Source organism: Melospiza melodia, chromosome 1, assembly GCF_035770615.1.
Source record: "Melospiza melodia melodia isolate bMelMel2 chromosome 1, bMelMel2.pri, whole genome shotgun sequence".
Taxonomy (NCBI): Eukaryota; Metazoa; Chordata; class Aves; order Passeriformes; family Passerellidae; genus Melospiza; species Melospiza melodia.
In genome coordinates, this window is record NC_086194.1 from 4,546,099 (window position 1) to 4,573,884 (window position 27,786).

General features: G+C 46.3%; 1 protein-coding gene across 1 annotated transcript; it reads right to left on the reverse strand.

Annotated features, from left to right (window-relative positions):
• Positions 1-471: 471 nt before the first annotated feature.
• Positions 472-27,575, reverse strand: GARS1 (glycyl-tRNA synthetase 1). Its single transcript, XM_063175692.1, has 17 exons — positions 27,470-27,575; positions 24,041-24,142; positions 20,868-20,970; positions 19,713-19,854; positions 19,000-19,088; positions 17,610-17,686; positions 16,131-16,276; positions 15,486-15,635; positions 13,183-13,345; positions 12,056-12,220; positions 9,717-9,824; positions 9,256-9,401; positions 7,415-7,500; positions 6,845-6,954; positions 5,082-5,175; positions 3,611-3,801; positions 472-818 (listed from the first exon to the last, which is right to left on the reverse strand). Exons 1-17 carry the CDS (start codon positions 27,527-27,529, stop codon positions 693-695), a joined length of 2,058 nt encoding a protein of 685 aa, XP_063031762.1. The 5' UTR covers positions 27,530-27,575; the 3' UTR covers positions 472-692.
• Positions 27,576-27,786: the final 211 nt, after the last annotated feature.

The window sequence follows — 27,786 nt, forward strand, 5'->3', positions numbered from 1 at the left end:
TCTGGTTTCAGCCCTTGCTGCCAGAAGACACTGAATGAAAAAACCAACCCTGCCAGCTCTTTGCTGCTCGCTCCCTCAGCCAAGGAAACCAACCGTGTCCAGCAGCAGCAAGAACTGGAACAGGATTTTCCAGCCCTGCTCTGTTCTTCTCTGTGCAAGTGCTCCCAATTCTGCCCAAATACAGGTATTAAACACCTGCAGCCAAAAAAACAGCACTGAACCCATCTCTTGAGGTGGCTGCTTGAACCACAGTGGAGAAAAGAGGACTGGAAATGGGATTATGCCTTCACAAACACAGCCCTTGCACCTGGGACCACCTTCCACCAGAGCCCAGGGTGATCCAAACCCAGATGAAATCCTGTGCATGAACCTGTAACACCCAACAGCCCTGAGCAGGAGGGCAAAAATAAGAGAAAAAAGGGGCATTTTTTCTAAAGAAAGCACAAGGCTGCAGGAACAGAGAGGCAGGCATATACAATGGTGGTTTTATTTGTAACACCAGTTCAGGCTGCAATTATTTCAGTTTTTAAAGTTAAATCTGATCAGCAATTGAGGAAAAGAAAAATATACCCAAATAGTCCCTGTGTGCACAAATAATGCAGCTCTGAATAATACATGGTAAGTTTATTTCATATTAACATGAACAGTAAAAAGTGGACATTTTGACAGGATTTTTCTTCAGGTCCTTTTCTTTATTCCTCTATTGTGTCCTTTTTGCCAGTCTCTTGTCCCTCAAATTGTGGATACTTTGCCTCAACATCAGCCCAGGTGAGATAACCATTGGCCAGGTCTCGGATGATGCCAGGAAGTTCAGAGATCTGCAGGAAAAGCCACAAAGACATCAGAAACACAAAGTCACCAAAATCAAGCTGGATATTGGGCAATTTTTACATCAGCAATAGAACAGGTACAAAGTATCTCCTGGAAGATCATTTTTGGGGAGAAAAACATTAATTAAGACACCTTAGATCAAACTGTTCTTAGGGTGATCCAGGAGGGAAATGGTCAACCAAGGCAAGGTAATGTTGTGCTACAGTTTGGGAAGGAAAAAAACCCCAAAAGTTTTTTTTTACACACATCCAAAAGATGCTGTAGGCCAGGATTCAGCTAGGCCCTATCTACTCTAAGACCAGCACCAAAGAAGCTGCAAGTTGCCTTTTCTTTGCTCCTCACAGCACACTGTCATGGTGCAAAGGGTCAGCCAGAAAACTGAAAATTTACAGAAATTGAAGGACAGCAAAGTCTCATCTCTGCTGGTTGGCAGTGAGAGGTCACCCAGGAGAGACAGAAGGGTGCCCTGAGGAACTGGCACTGCCAGCCAAACCCCAGCCAGCTCAGCAGCCCCAGGCACTGCAGGTGCTTCTGTGGAGCTACAACTCAGCCTCACAGGTGAGCACCATCTCCTCCTGTGCCTGGGGTGAAGGCCAGGGAGAAAAGAACATCAGGGAGAAAAGAAAAACCTAAAAACCTCTCAAGACTGCAGATCCACAGCTCTGAGCAGAGGCAGAGCCCACCACAGGGAGGATTTTGCTATTCCAGTCTGCACTGCAGCCACACTGGCAAAGTGTGCTTAGGGCACAGCTTTGGGGCAGTGGTTCATCAGCTCCTGTGGTGCTGCACAGGCAACAGCAGCTGCAAGGCAAACCCGTGTTCTGCTTCTTGGTGCCTGTGGATTACAGGGAGATCAGCCTCTGAAAGCCAGACACAACCCAAAAGTTGTGTCAATGCTTTAAAGTCAATGCTTTAACTCAGCAGCCTGCTCTTGGAAAGAGCCACTCTGAAGAGCAGTGCAGTCAGCACAAGGCACGGCTTCCAGGTAAGATCAACACCTCTGCATGCAAGAACAACAAAAACTTCTGCTCACTTTATCAGCTGGGCCAGCACCTTCTGTCTGACCCAGATCTGCTCCTGGGGATTTCTACAACAGCTTAATTGTTACAGAGCTGAGGCAGCTCCCACAAGGATTAGTGACAGATCAGAATCAGCAGGGGATGTTGTCCCCAAGGCCAAGAGGAGCATCCTTGGCTGTGCCAGCCCCCAAGCCCTGTGTGCTGTACTCAGCACTGCTGGGGTCACACCTCGAGTGCTGTGCCCAGCTCTGGCCCCTCAGCTTGGGAAGGACCTGGGGACACTGAGCACATCCAGAGGGGACAGCGAGGCTGGAGAGGGGCTGGGAACACAAACCCTGTGAGGAGCCCCTGAGGGAGCTGGGGGTGCTCAGCCTGGAGAAAAGGAGACTCAGGGGTGCCCTCATCACTCTGCACAGCTCCTGAAAGGTGCCTGTGCTCAGCTGGGGCTGGGCTCTGTCTGCAGCAGCACTGACACACCCAGAGCACACAGCCTCGAGCTGCACCAAGGGAAATACAGGTTGGATAGCAGGGAAAAGTTTTTTACAGAAAGAGTGATAAAGTTCTGGGATGGCTGCCCGGGGAGGTGGTGCAGTCCCCATCCCTGGGTGTGTTTAACAAAGCCTGGATGTGGCACTGGGTGCCAGGGTTTAGTTGGGGCTGGGTTGGACTTGATGATCTTGAGGGCCTCTTTGAACCCAGTTATTCTGTGAGTTGTGTGAGCTGTGTGAGTTCTGTGAATTCTGTGAGCAGTGTGAGCTCTGTGAGCTCTCTGAGTACTGTGAGCTGTATGAGCTGTGAGCTGAGTGAGCTGTGAGAGCTCTATGAGCCCTCTGAGTTCTGTGAGATGTGTGAGCTCTGTGAGCTGTGTGAGCTCTGTCAGCAGTGTGATCTCTGTGAGCTCTGTGAGCTTTGTGTGACCTCTGTGAGCCCTGTGAGCTGTGCAAGTTCTGTGAACAGTGTGAACTCTGTGAGCTGTGTGTGAGCTCTGTCAGCCATGTGAGCTTTGTGAGTTGTATGAGCTGTGAACGGTGTGAGCTCTGTGAGCCCTGTGAGCTGTGTGTGATCTCTGTGAGCCCTGTGAGCTGTGTGAGCTCTGTGTGAGCTGTGTGTGAGCTCTGTGTGAGCTGTGTGTGATCTCTGTGATCCCTGTGATCCCTGTGAGCTGTGTGTGATCTCTGTGATCCCTGTGAGCCGTGTGAGCTCTGTGTGATCTCTGTGATCCCTGTGATCCCTGTGAGCCGTGTGAGCTCTGTGTGAGCCCTGTGATCTCTGTGAGCTGTGTGTGATCTCTGTGATCCCTGTGAGCCGTGTGAGCTCTGTGTGATCTCTGTGATCCCTGTGATCCCTGTGAGCCGTGTGAGCTCTGTGTGAGCCCTGTGATCTCTGTGATCCCTGTGAGCCGTGTGTGATCTCTGTGTGATCTCTGTGAGCTCTGTGTGATCTCTGTGATCTCTGTGAGCTGTGTGTGATCTCTGTGATCCCTGTGAGCCGTGTGAGCTGTGTGATCTCTGTGATCCCTGTGATCTCTGTGAGCCGTGTGAGCTCTGTGAGCTGTGTGTGATCTCTGTGATCCCTGTGAGCCGTGTGTGATCTCTGTGATCTCTGTGAGCTGTGTGTGATCTCTGTGATCCCTGTGATCTCTGTGAGCCGTGTGAGCTCTGTGTGATCTCTGTGAGCTCTGTGTGAGCTGTGTGTGATCTCTGTGAGCCATGTGAGCTCTGTGTGATCTCCGTGACCCCTGTGAGCCGCGCCCCGCTCACCTCGGCGCGGATCTGGCGCATGGAGTCGCGGTCGCGCAGCGTGGCCGTGTGCGGGGTGCGGTTCACGGTGTCGAAGTCGATGGTGATGCCGAAGGCCACGCCGATCTCGTCCGTGCGGGCGTAGCGCCGGCCGATGGACCCTGCTGCGTCATCCACCTTGTGGGAGATCCCCGTCCTGGTCAGTGCTTCAGCTGCAGGGAGCAGAGCAGGGATGGTTACGCAGCCCCAGAACAGGCTCCCCGTACCCCTGATGTCTCAAGTTTTAGCTTTTGTATTTTCCTGTACTGCCTTAGGGTGTGACTCTGAACTTCATATAGAGTGTTAGCAAGTTCTCCTCACAGTTCAGTCACACAAAACACTCCTTTTCCAGCCCCAGAACCAAGGACACCGTTGCAGCTTCAGGCACAAAAAGTGTGAAAACGGCAAATTGAGGAGAGCAAACTGGGAGGGTGGGACTGCATAACCTGGAGCTGTAATTGGACAATTAACCCCAATATGGAACCCCAATATGGAAATGGACCAAAACTTATAAAAGTGTGAAAACCCAGCATCCATCTTGAGTCCATTCTGGGTAGAGCCACAGCCAGGCTCTTGTACTGCCCAAAGTGTATCCTTTGAAGGCTTTTTAATAAATCCCTACTTTATTCCTTTAACACTCTCTAGCCTCTGTTCCAGGTCAGCCTCTCTAGGCATCACCCCATGAGGCACCGCCTGTCCCAGGTGCAAGCAGCATCTCAGAGCCCCAGTTTCACCCTGACAGAACATCCAGTGTTCCATTCTTTGTAGGACCACAGGGTCAAACCCACGCTGCTCTCCCAGCTCTCCACATTGCACTACAACTCTCACTCCAAGAGCAAAGTCACCGAGTTTTTCCCCTTGCCATCAGTGCCATGACTCTGCTTCAACACCAACCCCCAGCCTCAGTGTGCAGGGCACATCCAGAGCAGGGAGACCAAGTCCCAGCAGAACTGGTGCTGACAGCAAAAGGCACTGTCTGACATGCAAGCCCTGTTCCCACCCTTCCTCTGCTCAGTTTTATGGCCCCTGTATTTGCCCATGATGCCCATTATCAGTGGGCAGTTTGACAGAATTGGTTGCAGACTCAGCAGCTCTGAGACAGACTCAATAAATGAGGTGGCCAATAAAAACAAAGCAAACTTTAACAACAAAACAAAAACCCCCACTGCTCCAGCTTCTCTTAAGCAGTGGGAAAGATTTATTTTTGAAACAGAAGGAAAAAAAGCAATGTCTTTTACACTCCAAACCAACACAGAGACAAAGATGGTGGTGGTTTTTTTGAGCATAGCTGAAGAGTTTGATGGATACCCAAAGCTTGTGGACACTCAGCTGGTTCAGGTCAACAACTCTCCCTGTGCACTTTGGAGAGCCACATGATCCCAGTGCTATTTTGAGAGCCCTCTCTTCCCAATCAGCACAGCCCCATCAGCCCCAAAGTGCTTAACACACTTACATAATTCCTTGACAAAAGGCATGAATTCCTGATTCTGGCTCAGAGGAAGAACGGAGCACTTGAACGGTGCTACAACAGCTGGGAAGCTGAAGTACTGTGGAGAAAAGGAAAAGCACAAGTCAGTAAATACCAGTTTAGTGGTCAGATCAGATTCTTAGAGGTGAGAATACGCTCTGACTGAGGCAGGGGAAGTGTTCCAGGGGAGTCTCTGGCCTACTCCAGGGCACCAGCAGTGACATCTCTCACCACTGGAGCAGGACTGGTTTTCTCCAGCCTCCATTGCCCCTTATGTCCTGACAGCTAAATGTTACCTCCCACCAGAATAAGTCTATTAGAGCCCTCCCAAAGAACTGTAACCTCATCTGAATTACAGAAAAATTAAGGGTGGAGGTGTCTTTCCAGGAAATTTAGTCTTAGCCACAGTCTAAACCAAACTTCCTGTTTGAGACTCCACATACATGGAGCATGTGCAGCAAGAAGATTTTTAGAACCCTTCAGACACCCTCAGAAAATAAAAATGTGCCAGAAGTGAGGGAAAAATAATAAAATCTTTCCTGGCAAGGTATAAAAGGGACAGAAGCAATGCATGTGAGATGTACCATAATATAAAGGAGTCCAGGCTACATGGAAAGTAAATGGGTACTAGAAGGAAGGTAAATCCAATATTTTATACTTCAGGAGCAGTCTGGGATTCCAAATCAGCTGTGTCCTAACTGAATTCCTGAAACTTGTTCCTCCAGTCATAAATGTACCACATCCTGTGGCACCCAGAGACACAAAAAAGCACTTTTTTTAATGTAATGTTTCTTTTTTATGAACACAGTCCAGGAGCCAGGAAAACAAGCAGGAGGCAGCACAAAGTTTCCAGCCAGCTTCTCATGTACCACCAGCAATGGCACAGAGCACCACACCTGGGCACTGGCTGGAGGAAGCTCTGTTTGAAACACACACTTCCCTCAGGCCCCTGCTACAACAAAGCTTCAGGCCAAGGTTTTAGGGGTGTCCAGAACCAGAGAAGGCTGAATTTCACAGGGGACTGAGCAAACAGTACATTGTCCATCCTGCTGCACAGAAGATTCCAGAAAAGGCAGCAGAAAGAAAGGAAATTAAACACTGAAGATAAGCCTTTCTTTGAGCAATGGAACACTCAAGTGTGGATGCAGAAGGAGGAATTTCTCACCCCCTTGCCAGGAATCCAGCAGGAGCCTCAGGCACACATGAGCAGAATACTCTGAGGTAAAAATGAAAAGTACTCTGGTATCACCGTGATATTTATGAAAAATCCCTTCACCAGGATTTCTTCTCCTGGCAAGATGAGAAGCCTCAGCTTCTCCATGTTTTGCTGCTTTGGAATGTGATTTGGAGAATTGTTTACCTAGGATTGTTGGGTAAATTTGGGTGGTTGTTTTTAACTAATGGCCAATCACAGCCAGCTGTGTCACACTCTGAGTCTGTCATGGGTTTTCATTATCACTTTTTTCTAGCCTTCTGTCTGTATCCTTTCTCCATAGTTTAGTATAGTTTTAGCATATAATACAACATCATATCATATCATAGAATAACAAATCAGCCTTCAGAGAACTCGGAGTCAAATTCTCATCTCTCACCTTGTCCTGAGGACCTTCACAACACCAACACTGGCAAATCCAGCAATGCCACAGCCCAGCTGGCTCTCCCCTCTCTGCTGGGCGCTGTGCAGTGCTGTTTCAGCCCTTTCCCTGGATGTCAGGCAGGGCAGGTGCCTGCAGCTGCCCAGCACTCACCGTTCTCTGCTCGTCTCCTTCCCGGATGCGGAATGTGTGCTCGAACACTGTGTACATGATCCTTCCAATGCCAAACGAGGGCTCAATGACATTGGGGATGATTTCTTCCACTGAAACACACAGTAACACACAACACCATTAAAAATGTGTTTAGACAAGAAAAAGATGCAGTTGGTGATGTTCTCCTTTTGCTCAGTACATGGAATAAAAGATTAAACATTTCTGCTCTAAATTCAAATACCTGAAATAGAGATTTGGACTTAGCTCATGTACAGGACATATTTAGGCTGTAGAAAACAACTCAGGGCCCTTTCTCTGGCTTCTCTGAGGAACTAAATCCACGCATTTTGGAAAAAGTTTCCTTCTAGTCCCCTTTCCTGTATCAGGACTTATCTCTGTGGAGATGCAGTCACTGACTTTCCAAAAGCCTTCCCACTCTTAAATTCCAAGGAAATTACATTTGGCATTTTTCCTATGCTGTGTTACAATATTAACAGGACAATGCTACCAATAAAGTTCATACTCAAAGTGTATCCTGATGATGACCAAACAACAAAGAATTAAATTTACCATGTAATGTTTTCTGAAATCTCTTCACAGTAACCATGTCCTTTGTTAATAGAAAAGTTTTCCCTTCAGTTTCAACAGTGAATTCCCTGCAAAGGAAAAAGAAGTCATTTAAAAGCTACAGCAATAAACAAACAAGTTTTATTTCCTTAATTGCATCACTTGATTGACTCTGAGAGTGGGATGACAGAAGCCAGGGAAAACCCCAGAGATGAAAGAAACACGTAGCATACCCATTAAAAGAAATTTGCATTAATAATAAAATTACTACATGTACATTAAAAGCAATCATTTTCATAATCACAGTGAACTTTGCTGTGGTTAACAGCCTGAAGCAAAGTCAATTGGGAAATTCTCAGGATGAAGCCTACACACCAAAGAGATAAAGGGAGGCACACAAAGCAGGCACTGCACTATCAATAAAAGCAGGGATATTGCTTCTAACTCATCTACTGAAGCACATCAGGGAGATTCTGGATGGACTAAGTTTCTTCTCTGCAATAACTTCTCTGCTCATTTTGAGTGCAACTGTTTTTTCCTACACTCTCACATTCATAGAGATGTGAAAGAAATGAATTTTAGCTCAGGGGAAGAAAGAAAGAAAGATAAAAGTATTACCATTCTGTAATATTTTCATTTATCCTACACCTTGTACCATTTCAAGCAGGAAATAAAGTTTATTTTTTTGTTATTGCACCATTAGCTTTCCCCTAACACAGACAGCTGTTGGCCTGCTTCAGCCAAATCTGACAACTGTAAAATTTCTCATATTTTCAGTTGTTAGGAAGGCAGGTCAAAGAAAATCCCAAATCATACAAATCCCTGCCACAGTAAATTAAAGGCTGTAAACAGGTCCTAAAGCAGCTCACTAAACACTGAGGATACTCAGGCAAGTTTTACTTCTCATTAAACTATTTTGTTCCATCAGTCACAGGATTATGTTATTAATGTTTTAAATCAGTCCTGGTCCACTCTCAAACCAGAGTGGGGAAGCTGGTAAACAATTCCCATTTTACTGAACTCCTTCTCTTCTGGGATGATCCTACTAAAGCCAGCAGCTCATTCCCACACAGACAAACAAATATTTATGTGCATATACCCAGAAATATGTTATGGGTGACCAGCAATGCCTGGCGAGAGCACTCAAACATCTCAGATAGCCAACACAGCCAGCTCTTGTTGCAGTGTGTTGTAAACTTCCTTCCCCAGGTGTGCCTGTACCTCTCTCCCTTCCCCCTTGCCCCCATGCTGAGTGAGTCCTGTCAATCAGGCTGAACATTCCAGCAAGGCGTCGTGTGGTTGGTCAAGTTCAAAGGATGCCCCTCAGCCCAGGGGTCATTGGCCTGTCTGGTGTCACCTTCCCCTGAGACCCTGCCCCTCTCACCTGGTTGGTGCTCACCTGAACCTCCCCTCCCCCTGTCCCTGAGCTTAAAAGGTGATCAGAGCATGCGGCCGTGTTCTGTTGGAGCAGTTGCTCACGTTCAGACCTCTGGAACCATGGAATAAACCTCTGGACATTAAACCCTCCAGCAGAATCCTCTCCTTTTTCTCTTCACCATCGCCTGAAGCCATTCCTCCTGAGGTACACGGGGTTCCTACCAAGCCTGGACTTGTTCAGTGCCCAGCTGCAATCTCCAGCAAGCCAAGGTATCTCTGGGGTGACACACCACAGCTGCTGCCTTTGGCCCAGCAGCGAGGGTCAGACTGGCCCAGGCACAATCTAACTGGGAATACTGGGAGCATTATTCCAATAAGCTCTCACAAGGAAACTGGTTTCAACTGGCTCAAATAATGCAGCAGCCCTTTGGGGTGTCAGAGGAAGGCACCACACACAGAGAGCTCACCCTTTCTCGTTGAGCAGCTGCTCCATCTCGTTGATGTAGCACTCATCACACATGGAAAGGTATTCCATCACCACCTTGGCATCCTTCTTGTAAGCTTTGCCAATGGCTCCCTTATTTGCCTCAAACTGAACAATGTTGACTGTTCTGTGCAAGGCTGTTAAGGAGCTTGTGAGGACAGAAAGCAGGGCCTGGTTCCTTCATTATGTCTAAGTTAATTGCTACACAACACAAAGGCATCTCCTCCGCTACTGGATGAAGGAATTTCCCTCCAAGAGAGGAAAGGAGTAACAAATGCTCAATTCTTTCCAGGTCACTTCCCAAAGTCATGCTGGCCTGTAGTTATAGGTTTCCCTGTTAAATAAACAGATGTAACTTGAAATAGAGCTGTGCAGATCTCCAAGCCATCTCCCTGCCCAATCCCTGTCCCCTTGAGGAGAAGCTGCTTTATTCTGAAAGGATATAGGTTCCTTGAGATGCTTCTCAGCTATGAGAGGAACTTTGGTGGCACGGGCATGGCAGGAAAGGTCATAGCAGGAACGATCAGCACAGCCAACGATCTCAATCCAACCCTGAAAAAACAAAACTGGAAGCTTTCACCAACTCCACTTTTTTGTCCACTTAACCATCAAATATGTTTATTCACCCTTAAGCCCTCCCTGCTCCCATGGCTGTTTTTTCTACATAATTAGCTCTGTTACAATAAGCAGCCCTCCCTCACCAGTTGCTCCCTCATTTGAGTGATTCCATTTGTTTCCAGAGGAAACAATCAGTCATCTGCCCAGCGCCTGTGTTCAGGGCCAGCTTTTCCACATGGCTTGGCAGAGCACAGCCCTGTGCCAAGAGCTCAGGCTGGGGCCAGAGCACACAGCCCTATCACTCACATGCCACAGGCACACAGGGCATCATGTCCCCATGGGACACACAGCAGGGAATCAACCACACTGGAATGGCCAAAAGCCTGGCTTAGGAGCTGCTACAACAAAGATCACATGCAAGGGAAGCTCTTAATTCAGTATTTCAGCATGTATGGCAAGGAGGAATCTCAGAACACTGGTCACACTGGATTGGTGAAGCAGCAAATCCAACCTCCCTCTGGATTTCCTAACAGACAATCCCACGTAAGACAAGGCTCAGCAGGTGCCTCCCACTCACTGTCACATCAGTGTGGGATGTACAGACTGTACAGACAGCCAGATGTTGTGTGGTTTTCCAAGCTTGAGTGATATAGCAGGGTGTCAGAAAAGGTGTGTCAACAGGAAAAATCCCTGTGCTTGACAATTGTGGTGTTTCAGGGTGTTCTGGAGGATTTTTGCAGAAATTTGGCTATTAGGGTAAAAAAACAGTAGCAATTAGCTACTTCTCAGAAAACACAGAATACAAGTTCATGTGGTTGTTCAACCTGCAGAAGAGAAGGCTCTTCCAGTACCTAAAGGGACTCCAGGAACTGGACAGGGACTTTGGACCAGGACATGGAGTGACAGCACAAGGGGGAATGGCCCTAAATTGAAAGATGGCAGGTTTAGATTAGACATTAATAAGAAACTCTTCTCTGGGAGGGTGGGGAGGCCCTGGCACAGGTGTCCAGAGAAGCTGTGGCTGCTCCTGAATCCCTGAAAGTTCAAGGCAAGGTTGGATGGGGCTTGGAGCAACGTGGGATAGTGGAAGGTGTCCCTGCCCATGGGAGGTGGGTTGGATCTTTAAATCCCTTAACCCACACCATTGTGTGCAGTAAATTTATAGAATGGGTTTTAAGCTACTCAGACCACTTCCCTTCTTACAACTGAGTGCTGCAAATATTTTTAATCAGACTTAAGCAACAAACCAAAGCATGGTCCAGCTCCCAAGGTTCTCCTTTCACACCCCTGGGATTGCTGTGCTCACTCCTGGGTTGGGCTGTTTGACACCCTGCTCTGTGAGCATTGTCCTGATCATCATGACAAGGTTTGCAAAGTTGAATAATCTTATTTACATGGTGTGGCTCACACCATGTCCAGTTTTGGGCTGGCTGGAAAGATAAGCTGTGAACTTGTGGAGGACAGTTGTGGACATTCAGAGGAAGCCATTCCTTCAGGTCTTTTCTATATGAAGACAAATCACTCATCTGAGCTGCAGGAGGTTTGGTTTTTTCCTAAACAAATCTTCAGTTTGGCAGAATTTTACTGGCTGCTATTCCTCTGATGTGCTGTAATGAAACATCACTAGTGATGAGTCTAAATCCAACCAACAATACATGGGGGGGAAAAAGGCACTCAACAAGGCTTGAATGAAAAAGCTCTTAATGACTCAGCAGGAAGATAACAAATCCTTGAGGAATTTGAGGAATTTTCCTTCCAGTACCAGCTGTCTGAACTGGCAGGAGCGAACTCATTTCTCACAGCATGGAAGAGGGAAAGGAAGTGCAAGCATTCAAGCAGTAAGCAATGTGCCTTGGAATAACACCTCCAGCAAAACAAATCCTTCCCCACTGCTGTTACAGAGGTTACAGTGTTTGGAAAGCACCAGGACTCAGTTCCCTTTAACTCCAGATGAGATTTGACCAGTGAAGTGTCCCCAGGCTACTTCAGGCTCCAGCAAAGGAGCCTGGACCTACCAAAGCAGCATGAACAGTTCAGAAACTTTGTGCAGGGAGCTGAGCTGCCCCTTGGTCCTGGATTCAGAATATTTCAACTGCATTATGTGTGTTTAGACCAACACGAAGCCAGAGAGATGCATCACACCCACAGCCCTAACTTAAAAAAAAGTCAGAAATAAACCAGATCTGACAGGGCTTCCCCTTGCTGTTTGCACTTTGCCCACTCACATAGGAGGTTTTGGACTCTGCATCCCAGCAGTCACAGGCATAATGAGCCATCTCATTCTCCATGTGCTGTCGGAAGCGCAGCTTCTCCGGGGACACGCCGACCTTGGTGAGGAAGAGGTAGATTCTGCCGATGAAGTAACCCAGGACAGAGTTATTGATCACACCCTGCAGGGGGGAAAAGCAGGAAGAAAACACCCACGTGAATTCCTAAGGAGGCAAAGTCATGACTTGTTGAACTTCTGCAGGCAACCTGACATGTTACAGATAGAACTTGTGGTTAAGTTCTGTCTCTCCTGAAGCTGTTCCATCTCTTCAAATTCACCGGGTGGCACTGGCAGCGTCTCCATCTGATCAAACAGGGAGTTACTGTCACTCCAGGACTCATCACCCACTGGCTCTGAGCATCACCTACTTGTAAATACCCCACTGTATGCAGAGTGCAGTCACTGGCATTACAACAGCTGCACCCTGCAGTTCACAGCTGCAATACAACAGAGGGGTGGTGCTCTTTTTGGGTTTTTTTGGCTCTTGTTTTTGGGACTTCTTGCTTTGTTTGTTTTTTAAAGGCTGTGTTTTGGTGGCTTTTGGGTTTTTTTTCATTTGGGTGTCATTTTTTCATTTGGGAGGAAATGAGGAGGAGGAGGTTGGTAAATCAACTCATTCATAATTAGATTAATCAGGTAGTGATTCACCTAATTATGCAAGCCATGTACTCATGGGGATCGGCAGCTGAATATGAGATTCTAGATACTGCTTGTATTAATATTGCTTACTGCCCTTCTTCACTAGCTAAGTGTGAAGTTTAGCTTCCAACCCCTATCCCAGCATCACCTACACTCTTCTAGGGCCAGGCCTAGATCTCAGTCTCACTGATTCACTGAAGAGAAACTACTCATAAATCAGGGAGCAAACCCCAGCTGGCACCAACACAACACAAACTTTGTGCAGGCCCAGTGATCCGTGTCCTGAATTCAGAATATTCCAACTGTATTACATGAGTTCAGACCAACACAGGACTGGACAGACCCATCAGTCAGAGCCTTAATTTTAAAAATCCAGTTAGTAACTTATCCCTGAGAGCAATACTGCAAGGAGCAAGCTGGGTGAGCCTGCAGGGGGAGGGTTACCTGCTGGACAGCGTCTCCCAGGCGCATGACGTGCGCTGACTGCCCGCTGACCTGCGCCTTGGCCGAGTACAGGAGGATGTTCAGATCTGCCACGTTCTGAAACTTGGGGTGGTTCTTCTCACTGGGGTCCACAAAGTGCTCAATTTCTGCCATGGTGAATTCCCTAGTGAAAACAAACACACACACATGTGGGATCTCAGCACCTCAGGACTGAGGTGCAGAGAGACCAAGATCACCCTTGGGGGGCTCGGGAGTCCTGGAATGTTGCCAGAAGTGTCTGGTGGCTGGACTTTGATCCTACACGGGAGACAACACCTGTATGAGGATGGGAGGATTTCACTGGGTGAATGGTGAAGGGATAAGTTAATTAGAGTGTAAGACACAGGGTTTAGGATTTCTGTACAGGGGGGTCTAAAGAAGTAAGATGGAGGAATTGGGGCGTGTCCTGTCCTTCTTCTTCTTGGCCTCCATCTTCTGTGGTGATGTTGGCACTTTGGGATTGGTTATTACTAAAAGTGCACTGGTTAATAAGGGTAAAAGGTATTGGGGAAAATTGATAAATATTGTATACGTAGTTTTGGGTATAAAGATAGGTGACCGCCCCGGGGGCTCTCAGTGTGCTCATGGCTGGCTGCTGTGCAGACCTCTGTCGGGCCAAGAGAAAATCTTGTAGATAAACAATTAATAAACACCGAGACCGAGAAAAGATCAGAAGCCTCTTCTCGTCCTTTGGAGCGCGGGCTGTCCAAGGCCACCCTGGGCCTTTCCAGGCCACCTAAACAGCCGAGAAACCGACACACACATGAAATATTTTATGCATTAAACCCTAATAAACCATTGTGCTTCAGCCTCTCACAGAAAGCCAGTAATTTAAAATCCTATGCAGGACACGGACCAGTCTCATCACTGGATTTAGTTTCACCTTCAAAATCCTAACAAAACTTTCTACAGATTCATCTAGAGCTCTCCAGGCTGTGGTTGACCCCACTGTGAATCACACCAGAGAACATCACCTTTGGAAATACTTCCAGAAGTTCTCTAGAGTTTTTCCAGACTGCTTTGATGCCCATATTAGAAGCAGTTGTTCCTCACAGGGTCTGCTGATTAAATCAGTAGCTTTAACTCATGTCAGAGGTGCCAAAAATAACCAGGTGAGGTGGTAATTTCCTGAAGATAATGATACTGCTGCATGCAGCAATGGCATGAATTCTGTTTTAAGAACTTGTCTTTAATATATCTTTACTCAGAGATTGATTCTGAGCTTTCTTGCTTGAAATCACTTTCCACTGAATTAGCTCGTTATCAACAACCTTTAAAAAAGCTCTAGGTAATCATTAACTGTAAATCACAGCCATCAGGGTGTAATTTGCTGTGATTGCATAATAACAGTCTCCAATAAATGTGCCACAAGCATATCATTTATATTTGACTGAAGATGATTTCAATGAGAGAAGTTCTCATTTCCAGATGAGCAAAACAGAACAGGAGGACTGAGGAAATTCCTGAGTTCCCTCTGTGCTAAGGATGTCACGGCCTCTCAGTGACATTTATGGCACCACAAAATCATCAATTACCAAGTTTACAACATGCACTGCCTGTGCATGGGAGCCCTTGTTCCAAATTATATTGAAGAGATTTCCAATTAGGATAGATCAGTTTAAATACAGAGATTATCCCTAGTGAAAGGCAATAATTAATCACTTTTATCCAGAGACAGAACTGCTGTCAGAAGTAATTCCCAATAACCCTGAGCTTTCCAGCTTGACTGATCTTGCAACACCAACCCTGGTCCTGAGTCAGGTTATCTCCCAGCTTCCTCTCTGCAGCAAGCTATAGAGCTGCAGGATCTGCAGGACTGAGACAAGGAAATATTGCTGCAAGGTCAAGCACGTTTAGATTTCAGTTTCAAAGGAAATTGCACATAAGCAATTGTGCAATTTCCAAATTGCACATAAACAAATTGCACTTTGCAAATAAGCAAAGCCCTGTAGAGAACACAGCTACCTTGGACATGATTCTTTTAGACTATGATGGAAGCCAAATTCTGCCCGTGAAACTGAGTCTATCTCTAATACAACAACCATTTCAGAGATTCTGCTTCTCACAAGCCAATCTTAGAATTCTATACTTCAAACCTAAACTGTGAATTCATCTGTAGAGCCTGAGGCTCACCAGCCACAAAACCAGGATTCCTCTGGGAGAAAGCACTAAAGTGAAACAATGCTGCACAAACCCTGGAAACCAAGGAAGATGCTCCCTGCTCCCAGGTGCCCTCCTGCCCTGGAAGAGGAAGTTGGCAGTACCTCACTCTGATAAGGCCGGAGCGGGGTGAGATTTCATTCCTGAAGGAATTTCCAATCTGGGCAGCAGCAAAAGGCAATTTGCCTTGGTTAAACTCCAGCAGACGTTTGAAGTTGAGGAATATTCCCTGTGCAGTTTCTGGCCTCAGATAGCTGAAAAGAGATGGGGGAAAGGAAAAATCAGGAAGTTTTAAGGGTGGGGAAAGCAGGGAGAAAGCCACAGTTGTTATAAAACTCACAAGTGAAAGTTTTTCTCTTCAGACTTTTAATTCCAGACAAAAAAACCAATTAAGCAATAGACTGAAGGGGAAAAAACTTCACCTCCTTCCTCAAACAGATATCCTGAAGTAGGTTCTCCACAGCCATGAAGTCAGTGACAATTGGAGACCAGCATTAACTGGCTTTATGAAAACTACTCCAACCAGCAAGGGCACAGCTGGGATCAGTATTTTGGGTGCTTTTAAGTATTTTCATGGTTCTCCAACAGCCCCTTGTTTCTCCTGCCTTTCCCCAAGACTCCAGGGAATGCTAACCTGCTACAGGAGGCTGGGAGTGAGAGGCAGGGGAGGGCTAGTCCAGAGATTTCATTTTTATTCCAAATCATCTCTAAAGCAAGGAGAGTGTGAGCAGAATGAAATTAGCACCTACCCAGGCATATTTCCTCCAGGCCCAATGGAGGTCTTGAACATCAGATTGAAAGAAACAGGAGGGGACAGGTCATTCCCAGTGACAGGGGACTTCACATTGTAGTTCACAAAGAGATCTGCAAGCTCTTGCTGGCCATAATTGTCCAACTAATACCAAAACACAAGAGAATTATTTTAATTACTAGACAAGATAACAGGAATGAGTGTCCTCTTTATCTTTTACTGAGCATGATCTACAGCTCTGAATCACCTGCCCAAAATATTCCCTTCTAACCTAAATTTTCAAGCAAGCTGAAGTTTGAACCAGTGATAGAAGACTACACTTTGCACATTTGCAAACCCATTTTAGTAATAGGTCTGGGACTAGTCATACCACAGGAGGTCTGAACTTCAGAGTGGGTGTAAAGCACAAGGAAAGTCATTGGGACTGCACCACCACCCACCAGAACAGACTCCTTTGAACAGATTCAGCTAAAACATGGGGAGATCTGTGCTGGGAGCAAAAAAATACAGCAATGAGAGAGAAGAAAGCTAAAATTTCTGCAGGGCTTGGTCTGCATTCACTCCTTTTTCTTCTGCTGCTTGAAACACAATACTCAAGCTATGCATTAGATGCCCTTTCAGAGCTGTTCTGCATTTCTAGTTGTCATGATCTTTCATATATCCGGAAAATAAATCCAAACACAGGATATAAAAATACTCTATTATTAATAGAGAGATTTCCCTAAAGGATGGTAAAAGTTCAGTGTTGTAGTGTGGAGAACCTAATGACAGCTGCTCGGTGATGCAAAACACTGACAAATAGTTTCTGTTTCTGGAAGGAAACATTCATTCAATGCATGGCTTTGGAAGCATTTATCCTAGAAGTCATGAGAACAAATATTAAAAAAAAAGAAAACAAAAAAATAAAGGCAAATATTTGTACAGTGGCTCAGGAATGTCAGACTGAACACCAACTATTCTCATGGTAAACACAGGAAAAATCTTTGTGGGGTGCCAGAGACAGAGGAACAAATCTCCAGCGCTTCAAAGCACTGAGACAATTTCAGAACAAAGCAAATCAGTGCTGAGCTGACTCAAAGAAACCCTGACAAAACTTATGATCCATCTCTGTTCCTCTGTATGACAATCCCACAGAAGGGACTGACAAATGTAAAAGGTTTTTGCCAGGGTATGAAGTGAAACAGAGCAAACCAACTCCAGCCCTACCAACCCAATACTCAAAAGATTCATTTACAGTAGAAACTCTCCAAAAGAGTGAGGGAGATGAGATTCATGAGCAAGCTCAAAGTATTTATTAACAATTCAACTGTCTGTATTTGAGAGGATCTCTGGGGTAAAGACTTCTGAGCATCCTCAGGAACAGAAATGGCCACTGCCTCTGGACTGTCACACACCCCTGTCCCTGAAGCAGCCACCTCCCTGTGCAGCACCCACCTGTGTTAGAACATTTTCCATTTCCTCCCTGTGCAGCACTCACCTGTGTTAGAACATTTTCCATTTCTGCCTTTTTCTCTGCTGTGCACTTCTTGTCAGACATCAGTTTCTGCAGGTGAGCTGGAAGAGAAGTTGGCCATGAGTTTAGACTGCAGCTCCATCACTGACCCCAGCATAAAACAGCTCAGGAGGATCCCCCAGCATGAGTTAAGTGATGGCCACAACTTGTCCTGACAGGGTAACTCCAGTCATGTCCTCAGGGCAGTGGTGACCTACAGTTCACTGTACTGGAGAGCCACAAGGAAAACAACACATTCTTATCCAGTTCCTTTCCAATATTATTTCTCTAAAACAAATCAGTCCTTTGTAGTCCTCTTCTTGCTTTCTGTTTTACAGACTAGAAATTAAATCTAGTTTGATCCCAAGCAGCAAGGCTGGTTTTGTTCTCAGAGGCAGGTACAGGGGGGCTGGACTGCATTCCATGTTACAGCACAACATCCTCCCTGACACACAAAGGCACACAGTGAGGCCAAGGCTTCCCACTCTTGTTTGAAAAAAGCAATTTGACTTTTTAGTCAGTAACAGCTCAGTTTGGCAGTAACAGCAGGTGGCTGTTCACAGGGAGGGGCTGCACAACAGGGACACACTTGTTTGGTGAGGCTGCTCAGCAAAGGAGGCAGAGGTTGGATGGGCTTCTTTTGAGGGTTTTTTTGACCAAAAGAAATTCTTAATATCATGGAAACTACTTTAATGCCAATATAGATTGTTCTGCATACTTGAATTTAAAGGAAAAGGCTCAAAAACCAGAGAGCACCACTCATTTAGGCAGAGTGGAACAATCCTTCCATTCACAGTGGAGCTGTACCTGAGAAAGTTTTCAAACAGGCTTCTTATTTCTGTGACATTCTTGGTTTGTTTTTCCAAACAAATTTTAATAACCAGGAAGAAGTGTGAGGACTTTGCAAATTAAAGAAATGCCTGAAGTCTATTTCTAAGGTACACATGAAAGCACTGCCATGTAACTGACCTCTCACAGGTAAAACACACTCTGACCCCTCACAGCATCAATAAATTGTTTTTCAGTACTTAAAAAAGCAAATTAAATTCAAGAAAACTAAGGCCAAAATGCACTGGAGTACAAAAATCTTGTTATATGGGAATCTTTGGCTTAGACAACACAGTAATCTTTCACAGCCTGATGACACTGGGTTTTATAAAAAGGGACACAACTGTGTTTTCACCAGAGATCCTGAACCTCATTTAAGACACAAACAGAACCTATGGGATTTTTGGTATGGTATGATTAATTACTACAATCACAAGTATCAAAGACTGGCCACACCAGCAGGCTTTCCTTGAGAAAGATTCTATTTCCAGTGCTTGTACCCCTGCAAGAAATCCCCAGGCCCACCCAGCTTGGAACAAAACCAAACCTTTCAAGAGATGATCAGCACGAAAACATTCCCCGTTTTTCACATCTTTCACCATGAAGTCAGCAAACTTGTCCACGTGGCCAGAAGTCCTAGAAGAGATGACACAAAACAAGGAATGTGACAGCTGCCACCAGACAGCCCCAGGTCTGTGTGATCCCAGTGGACAGACCTTTATCAAAGTGAAATCCTTCAAAAACTGCTTCAGATTACACAGTCAGGTTAAACAGCATCACCCCTCAGAAAATATGATCTGTGGGAAGTATCAATAATCTCAATCTTAAAATGTGTCACAAAGATTACACTTTAATGCCTTCAGGACCTGCATCATGATCAAAACTCAACAGACCTGCAGTAGTGAGGAGTAACCAGTAATTCAGGTGGAGATATTCCCCGTATTTTATATCTCAGCTGAATGGAAGCTTCTGCCCTTTCCTTGTCATCTTAATCTTTTAGAAAAAGGAATAATGACAATTTCTTACCTAATGGGACTTCTAGGAAGCTTTGAACTCTCAAATGTGAATGCCACTGCTTTCCCTGATTTACAACAGCAGCTTATCACACTGACCTGTGCACTGGAACCTAATTATGGTGTGAAACTGGGTAACCCAGACTCAAGATCCCTGTGGATTTTACACAACACTGTAAAAAGCACCTGAGACCAGAAATTACATGCTGCAGGTGAAAAAATAAAAAAAAAAAAGACCCATATTTACTTTAGAACTGGCTCAGGTGTGAGCATGGTGCAGTCAATCTCCAGAATTTGCTCTTCCTGAATAAAGTGATGTCTCCATGCTTGGATGATGTTGTTCTTCAAAGCACACCCAACAGGCCCAAAGTCATACAGACCACTGACTCCTGCAAAGAGGAACAGGTAAAAAAAGAAGTGTGAGATTGTACAAAGCTGCACTGTTTGGAAGAGATGTCTTTTTCCTTCTCAGCATTTCCATCAGCTGGTTTCATTTATGAGCATGAAGCACAGTTCAGCTGCAGAGCACTGAGGCATCAGGTAGTGACAGAATTTAGAACTGATAAACTCCTGCAACCAACAACTCTAAAAACCACATTCCCTCCACCAATGGATTCTGTTTTGTGGAAAGTTTTGTGGGAGCAATAATCTGTGTGAAGGAGGAATCTGAATATAGAAGATTCAGTAATAAATAACACATATCTGCAAATCACCAGTGTGGCTGCAAAGATTTAAAGAAAGCCAATAAAACAACTCAGAGTGTTTAATTTGGTATCTAAGGTGAAAGAGCAGTAACCACAGAGGAACTGTGCTGCTTTCTGAGATGCTCATATCAGCCATCTGCAGAGATTTACAGCCACATTTATTCTGCCATAAAGTTCATTGGCAAAGTTCACTGAGGGAACAGGTTCTAAAGCTCACAGTGGATTTGAGCATTTTTGGTCTCCTTTTGGGTCATTTACTTAAAAGTTGAACTCCATGATCCTTGTGGGTCCCTTCCAGCTCAGAATATTCTGTGATTAATTTGCCAAGAGAAGTTCAGGTAGAGATGAATGATTATAAATAAGTTGATGATCTCCTTAAGCCCCAAGCACCCTACCCTCAGCAAAGAAGCCATCTTCTGCCAATGTATTCCTCAGGACATGCATACTAAAGTCCACTCATTTCTATTCAGAGAGCACAAAACAAACTTGAGCCCTATCTTAACCCAAACACTTCAGGAAGGAGGAATTTTTGAAAGATTTACAGACTCAAGCAGGAAAGTTTAAAGCAAACTTTAAAAAAAAAAAATCTTGTATGCCACATTAATATAGCATTGCTAAGAGTGCAGAATTTCACCCAGCTAGAAAAACCAGAAAAATAGCCTAAAGGGATTCAAATGCACATTTCTTCAAAGCCATACCTCCATAAATAGAAAAGGCTTGGTCATAGAAAAACCTCCTTTTGAGAGTGTCTTCCATCTTAACTCTGTCCACGATGTCATCTTTGGGCTGTAAGGCCAGCTCCTGTAAGTCAGGCAAAACAAAACCAGTTCACAGCTCCTGATTCTGGCAGGAGGGGAGATCCTCTTCACTCACCACTGAGAGTCAAAAGTCTGCAAAGACCACTCTGAAGAAAAGGTATCCTGTCAACATCCTCATTTTCCAAAGAGGAATCTTCCCACTGAGATTCAAGTGCTCAATGATGAACATCCTTGTCTGAATGCAGCATCATTTCAGACACTTGAGGTGGACTCATGACCTAACTTTCCCTGAGTGAGTTATCCTCAGCTTTCTTCACAATCATTGCAAAAAATGCCAATTTCCAAAGCAATTCTGACCTTCTTCCCTCTCCTGACTGTGAAAAGAGCTTTAAGTGACCATCTCAGACTGCACACATCCAACTCTTGGCATACATAAACCTTTCAGTAAAGTGCTCCTCACATGAAAGAGTTCTGACTATGAAGATTACAAGCACCATCATCCTCATGCTCTGCCAAAGGGATGATTTTAGGTATTTGTGCATGGAAAATCTATTTGTAAAATTTTTTTCAGCACTCAGAAAACTTGGGAGTGTCTTAATTCCCTGACAAGATACTGTGACAATGTTAAAGAGCAGACTCACTGCTTTATCTGAAAACCTGTGATTTTTGCAATCTAATCCATTAGTGAGGTCAACAGACTTCAAAGTTTTCTTTCAAGGCAGCTGTTTTGATCATTAAGGCAGTTAAACCCAGAAGTGCAATAAATTCAGATCCTCCTAAGTGTCTCACACTATCACTTGGAAAAGTCTTTGGGTAACAGAAAGTATTGTGTGTCCATGTATTTTCCCCTTTCTATCATATATAATGACAAATAAATGTGGTCTAATTTTAAAAGCACTGTACTCTGTGTACTCAGCTGCTCCACCCTGATCAAAGCTTCGAATTCAGACCTGCTCTGGCATCTTCAAGTAGGAACCCCAGGGCTTGAAAACCTCCCCCAAAGGTGGAAGGGACTGTGATCCTTGCTGGGAACACCATCAGGACTGACACTCCCAGTACTGGAGTGCTGCACTCCCAAGGGCAGATGCTGCATGTGCAAGGTCAGCCCTGCACTGACAGCCCACACAAATTGTGTAAGTGCTCAGAAACCTCCCCACTGCATCCTACAGGCACCCTGCAACACAGAGCTGGGGCTCACAGGGACACCAGAACTGCAAACCTGAATTCTGACTTTCATAGGGACACCAGAACCCTTCACCTGCCTGCTGACATCCACAGGGATACCAGAACTGCAAACCTGAATTCTGACTTTCATAGGGACACCAGAACCCTTCACCTGCCTGCTGACATCCACAGGGACACCAGAACTGCAAACCTGCCTGGTGACATCCACAGGGACCCCTCACCTGCCTGGTGACATCCCCAGGGACTCCAGGATCCCTCACCTGCCTGTGACATCCACAGGGACTCCAGGACTCCAGACCTGCCTGGTGACATCCATAGGGACACCAGGACCCTCCCACCTGCCTGGTGACATCCACAGGGACATCAGGACTCCAAACCTGCCTGCTGACATCCACAGGGACCCCTCACCTGCCTGGTGACATCCCCAGGGACTCCAGGATCCCTCACCTGCCTGCTGACATCCACAGGGACACCAGAACTCCAAACCTGCCTGGTGACATCCACAGGGACCCCTCATCTCCCTGCTGACATCCACAGGGATCCCTCACCTCCCTGCTGACATCCACAGGGACACCAGGACCCTCCCACCTGCCTGGTGACATCCACAGGGACCCCTCACCTGCCTGGTGACATCCACAGGGACACCAGAACTCCAAACCTGCCTGGTGACATCCACAGGGACACTGGGACCCCTCACCTGCCTGCTGACATCCCCAGGGACTGCAGGATCCCTCACCTGCCTGGTGATATCCAGAGGGACACCAGGACTCCAAACCTGCCTGGTGACATCCACAGGGAAACCAGGACCCCTCACCTGCCTGGTGACATCCACAGGGACTCCAGGATCCCTCACCTGCCTGGTGACATCTCCCCAAGCTCCTGAGAGTTGGTACACAAACTGGGAGAACACCTAGGCAGTATTTCCTGCAGGATGACCTAGTTATCAATGCAGGTGTCATGCAATGGTTCCAAAGCCCAGTCCCTATGCTGAACACTCAGTAAAAATGACATTTTCTTGGGTTCAGTGGATGTAAACAGGCAGCCACAAGGCCAGAGCTGGCAGAGAGCAGCACCTGTTCATCCCATGTGACCCTGCAGGACAAACAGGGTCAATGGGTTTCAGTTCAGGTGAACTCACACTCTCACAGTCAGGCAGCTCTAAAAGTGCTGGATTTACTCATTAATTCATTTATTTTTAAGAGTATGACCCAGGCACAACTACAATCATGTTTAGATGAAATAGAAATTAGAAAGAACATGGGTGAATCTGCACAAGTGACTGGTTTTAAGCTTCAAGAGTTTCTTTTTGTTGTTTCAGTCTGGGAAGGGGAAGCTCACAGGATAAGAATATTTTACTTCTTTATGGATCTAAAAACAGCAAACTTCAAGTTTCATCCTTTAATTTGCACAAAGACTTCAGAGCTTGGCTGTATTTAAAAAAGGGGATACAATTTCACCTCTAAGGTTGAGAATAACTGCAGGTTATTTGAAACATCTACAGAAACTTTGTTACTGTAGCAAAATGGGTGGTTTCTAAAGAAACATATTCAATGACAGGGAATTTCAATGTACAAAGAATCTGAAAATGACCACAGTGAACAGCATGTGCTCTCACTCTGCACACAAAAAATCTATATAGCAAACAAAGATTAGTGAATATATACTCAATTTCAGCTTTGATTACAACCTGAACTCGTATGTATTTGTTTCCACACTGATTTAATGCTAACAGAAATTAGTGTAACAGGTAAAGAATGAAATTGCCACTAGCTGGAAACCTGTAAAAACTATTTCAGAAGTGATTCAGTCTAGGACTGAATCTAGGACTGAATTTGAACTGTTTAGACCAAACCTGCAATAAAGAATTAAGAAATTTCAAGGCTTTTCAGACAAAACTGTGGAGCTCAGAATTTATTTTCCAGACTCACCTTTGCTTCTAGAACTCTCTTCCGAGCTTTGAGCTCTGCTACAGCTCTGTCTATGTCCACCTGGGGAGCTTTCTCTTCCTTCAGCTTCCTCACCAGCTCTCCCTAGGGCAAAAAGAACATTACAGATTCATTCTTTGCCACAGATGAGATCTCTCTTTCTTCCAGCTCCCCTGGCAATCCAAAAGGAGATTTCTGTCCAGCCTGCACACAGGTCTCCAGAGGCTGCAAGTGAAAAACACACTTTTAAGTTAGCAGAGTCTTTTAAACACTTTTAAGAGTTAGGAGAGTAGAGTTCATTAGGGAAATCCAACCACCCCACAGAGCTGATAAATCACAGACCTGCTATTCAATCTCCATGTGGGACTACATTCCTCTATGCACATCACAAATTCCTGTTTCTGTCTTTGAGGATACCCTAAGTGGATTCTCAGATGGTGAACCCAGGCTTTGTGCTCTCCATCTCCTTCCAGGAGGTTTCTCTTCCTTCCACCCCCTCCTTTTTCTTCCTATGACCATTTCAGACTTCTTTTCCTCTGTTCTACCTGATCAAAACTGGCCAGTAAGGACACAAATGTTCAGAAGAAAGTCTCACAGAAGACAGATATTTGCAGCTCAATGTCTAAGCAAAGAAAACGTTGCATTTTGAGTAAAAATTGCTGTAACTTTAAAAACCTGTTCTGTAATTTAGAGATACAACAAAGTCAACAGCAAAATAAAAATACCCTTTAAAAAATCCCCAAAATTTAAATATTTCAGAGCAGCAAAATCCTGCAGTGGGCTTACAGGAGGTCTTGACTGAGTGAAACCACCACCCCCTTGTTACAATTCCACAGAGGTGTCTCTGCCCTGTGGGGAGATTCTCCCTTTCAGCCCAGGGAAATCTCAATCCCTACACACCCAAAAGGGCTCTTTTATGAACACGATCCTCAGCTGTCAAGGCCAGCTTGCTCCTGGAGATAAATGAACTAAAAGTCTTCCTTTGAGTCCACTCTTCTTCACCAAAACCAAGATCTAGCTTGAATTACTGAGAAGGACAAAGGTGCTGGAGGAAAAAGCACAGAAATGTCAAAGCTGCCCCAAGTGGGATGTTCTAAAGATGGGATAATCCAAGTTCAGCATTTTTCTTGCACCTTGCATATCTTGAGAAAAAAAAAAAAAAAAAAAAGAAAAAAACCACAATCCACAGAGATTACAACATTTCCACAATACCAATTTTTTCCCTAATTTCTGAACTTTCCTGACAAAAACATTACAGGTAACTGAGAAAGCAAAGAGAAGAGAATAAACAGATTGCTATTCTGTAATCAGATTAGAAAAGATAAAAGTGCTCCAGAGACTGAGGGGTTCAAAAGTGCATTTTATTAATAAAAGGATGTCTCCAAGGACTGCATTAAAACACACACAACGAGAAGAAGGAAAAATAAGAATCCTGTCAGGATTAACCCCATCAGCTACAAATCTGCTGTTTCCTTCCTGTTAACTACTTAAACAAAAACGTGAAAGTTTCACTCTGGGGCTGAGGAGTGCAACTGCCATTCCAGGGTAACGTGGCAGAGGGAGGGATCTGATCTTGGTGTTTTTCTCTTTTAAAAGTAGCGAGTCCAAATTGCCTTTGTTGAGCCAGGGGGGTCGGCAGTGGAAAAACATCAAGGCAGCAGCAAAGCAGCTCCTGCTGACTCAACAGAGCCCTCACCCTGCTCAGTGCTGAGCATCCAAAAGCAGCACACAGCGACTCTTTGTCTTGACCTATAAGTAAGAGTGCTCAGACATACGCGAGAAAAAAAAAAAAAAAAAAAAAAAAAAAAAAAAAAAAAAAAAAAAACAAACAGCAAACACAACTGAAGCAAATAATTATCCCTGCTGACAGGACTCAATCTAATTAAAGCTCCGATCTCCAGCCCTGCCCAAGAGGAGGAGTGCACAGCAGCACTCGATGTGGCAAATTTTGCTGCAGCTTTGTCCCACAGAGCAGCAAAGCAGGGAGGGATCCACCCCTGGATCACGGCAGCTTATTGCATCAGGCACTGCTGCAGGAAGATAGGCTGCTCCCTCTCCATAGGCTGAGTCCCTTAGGTTTAATTAAACCACTTCTCCTGGAGCTGCCAGACACAGACTCCTGCATCCAGAGGCATCAACCACCCCGATCTTTGTTATCCCCTCCCTCTCCTCCTGTGCAAACATCCCCGGGAATTACTACAGCCAGTTGTACAGCACAGTATGTGTGGCCCCAGCTGGACTATTGTTTATTTTTCCCTTGGTGCCCCACACCACAGTCTCAACCCCTGAAAAGAAGGGGTGCCCTGGTATTCACAGGCAAATGACAGCACCCAGGATTTTAAACGAAATAAATTGGCTGGTTCTAAAGATCATTGCTTTATTTACAAGCAGCTCTCTTGCCAAGGCATTATGCTGTACAGTGATTCATAATAAAAACTCACTGAAGTGCTGGCATAATTAGAGGGCCATAAATCCACTCGTTTAATGGGGAAACACACGCACAAATCTGCAAATACAAGGGACACACGCATAGCTCTGTGTGAGAATAATATGGATTCAGCCACTTAAGGGAGACACATGGGGGACACACAGACACAGGTCTGGCAGGTGGTGAAGAGAGGAGAAGGAACTCCACAAGGTCCATTACAATACACAGCCAGAGTGACAATATTTATTTAGGAAACTAAAAGACAACCAAATCCTTCTCAGGTAAGAAGGATAATAAAGATAAAAGGAGGGAGACGGGAAGACAACGCGATGCAGCCCCAGCTAAAAGGACACATCACCCACCTAGATTAATCAGGATGATGAAATGGAAAACATGCAAAGGAACTACCATCCCTTACTGCATCAGGCAAATATGCGACTCCAAATGAACGTCATTTACCTCCGAGACCCAGCACAAACTCAGCTCTAAGGGGACATCACGGCGTGACCCCGAAGGGACGAGGGGGCTGCTTAACACGGGGGACACGAGCAGGGCCTAAGGCAGGGCACAGCCAGGGCCAACCCGGGCACAGCCAGCCCGGGAGGGGACACCCAGGTAGGCTGAGGCACAGACCCAGCCCTGCCAGGCAGCCCTGGCACCGCGGCGAGGGCACAGAGCCATGAGGGGAAGCCCACACGCGGCACCCTCCCTGTGCCCGCGGGACCATCCCGCACCCGCCGAGCACCCCTGGGTGTCCCTAGAGGTGTCCCTATGGGTGTCCCCATGGGTGTCCCCATAGCTGTCCCCATGGGTGTCCCCGGGGTCCCCTCCAGGCCGCGCAGTGCCGGAGCCGGAGCCGCCGCAGCGCCCGGGGAGGATGCGCCAAGACCCCTCCGCAGGGCGGGCAACCCCCGGGAGGGGCCGGGGTCACCTCCCACAGCCCGCCCGACCCCCGGGAGACACCGCCGAGCCCCTCGGGCGGGGCGCGGGCCGGGCCGCGTTACCTGCTGCCGCACCGCGTTCCGGAGCGGCGCCAGCAGCGCCTCGGCCTGCGGGCCGTCCATGGCGGGGGGGGCGGCGGCGGAGCGGAGCGGGCGGGCGAGGAGGCGCAGCAGGGCGGGCAGGACGCTACGGGGAAGCGGCATGGGGAGGAGGAGGAGGAGGAGAAGGAGGGGGAGCGGGCGGAGCAGCGCCCGCCCCCCGCATGATGAAATCGCGGCCCGGGGTAAAGCGCGGCGCGGGTGGAGCGCGGCACTTTCCGCACTGGGGCAGCGCCCGCAGATTCGGCACGGGGGGGAACGGGGGGGCGCGCGCGGCCGGC

Coding starts and splice junctions, on each gene's coding strand:
- GARS1 (XM_063175692.1), bottom strand. CDS start 27,529: ATGGACGGCCCGCAGGCCGAGGCGCTGCTGGCGCCGCTCCGGAACGCG. Junction 19,089..19,712: donor ACACCTGAGCCAGTTCTAAA/GTAAATATGGGT, acceptor CATCTCTTCTAG/GACTTCTGGCCACGTGGACA. Junction 16,277..17,609: donor TGGAAAATGTTCTAACACAG/GTGAGTGCTGCA, acceptor TTTTGGTATTAG/TTGGACAATTATGGCCAGCA.